The sequence below is a fragment of the Penaeus monodon genome, chromosome 32 (assembly GCF_015228065.2).
Source record: "Penaeus monodon isolate SGIC_2016 chromosome 32, NSTDA_Pmon_1, whole genome shotgun sequence".
Taxonomy (NCBI): domain Eukaryota; kingdom Metazoa; phylum Arthropoda; class Malacostraca; order Decapoda; family Penaeidae; genus Penaeus; species Penaeus monodon.
Window position 1 is genome coordinate 34,997,764 of NC_051417.1, and position 794 is coordinate 34,998,557.

The 794-nt window shown below is 32.4% G+C and overlaps 1 protein-coding gene and 1 pseudogene across 1 annotated transcript in view; one reads left to right on the forward strand and one right to left on the reverse strand.

The window, feature by feature from the left end:
* LOC119593651 overlaps positions 1-496 on the forward strand; it is a 2,209-nt pseudogene extending 1,713 nt beyond the window's left edge.
* A 197-nt stretch (positions 497-693) lies between these two features.
* Positions 694-794, reverse strand: part of LOC119593333 (histidine-rich protein PFHRP-II-like) — a gene marked incomplete in the record, with an annotated part of 929 nt that continues 828 nt past the window's right edge. The window contains 1 exon segment of the mRNA XM_037942261.1: positions 694-794. Coding sequence (XP_037798189.1) covers positions 764-794 — 31 coding nt within the window.

Consider the following 794-nt stretch of genomic DNA (forward strand, 5'->3'; position numbering starts at 1 on the left):
TTTATGCAGATAGTTGATACTTGAATAAAACAATATAATAAACTTACTGTGGTATGTTATTTATATTTGACTCATTACCTGTTGTTATTAACCACATTTCCAACGTGCACAATCCACCCCTGCTTAGATATTCTAGAAATTACTTTTCTCAATAATATATATCGTTTTTAATAGCAATGGTTGTCATATCCACAGAATATTAATTCATGACCTGACTTCTTTTTTAACGTAGGCTTAGTTACTATCATCAATGTGTTATCAATAAATCTTTTGTGCAATGTTTTTTTTTCTTCTTCTTCTTTACCAATTCGTATTCTGAGTGAGGTCTTGTCGCTCCCTTTTTATGGAGGAACACAATTATTTAATAAATCTTTCTGTATTAATTTTTAACACTTCAACAGTATCCCAAACTCTTTTACTCTAACATATAGGCACAACCCTGGTACTATATTTGAATGGTGACTCTGTCTCGGTATACTCTCCCGTGCTTTACTGAGCACAAGCTGAATAGATTAACAAAGTTTACCGCAGCAAAATTGAGAAAAAAATATAATTGAAAATCGATGACTAAAACTGCCAACTTTTTGTTCTGCTAATTATCTTCCGTATACGAATAGTGCAATGCACATTGGAATATTCTTTTTTGAAACCGAAAAGACAATGAGAGAAGCGGGTTTATAAAGACAAAAAAAATCACTTCTTAGCCTTTAATTGATGATCAAAATGTTTAAAATCTTTGCATAGGTTTCAATTATCTGACAGTTCAGTAGTCGTGATGAGCGTGGTGGTCCGGC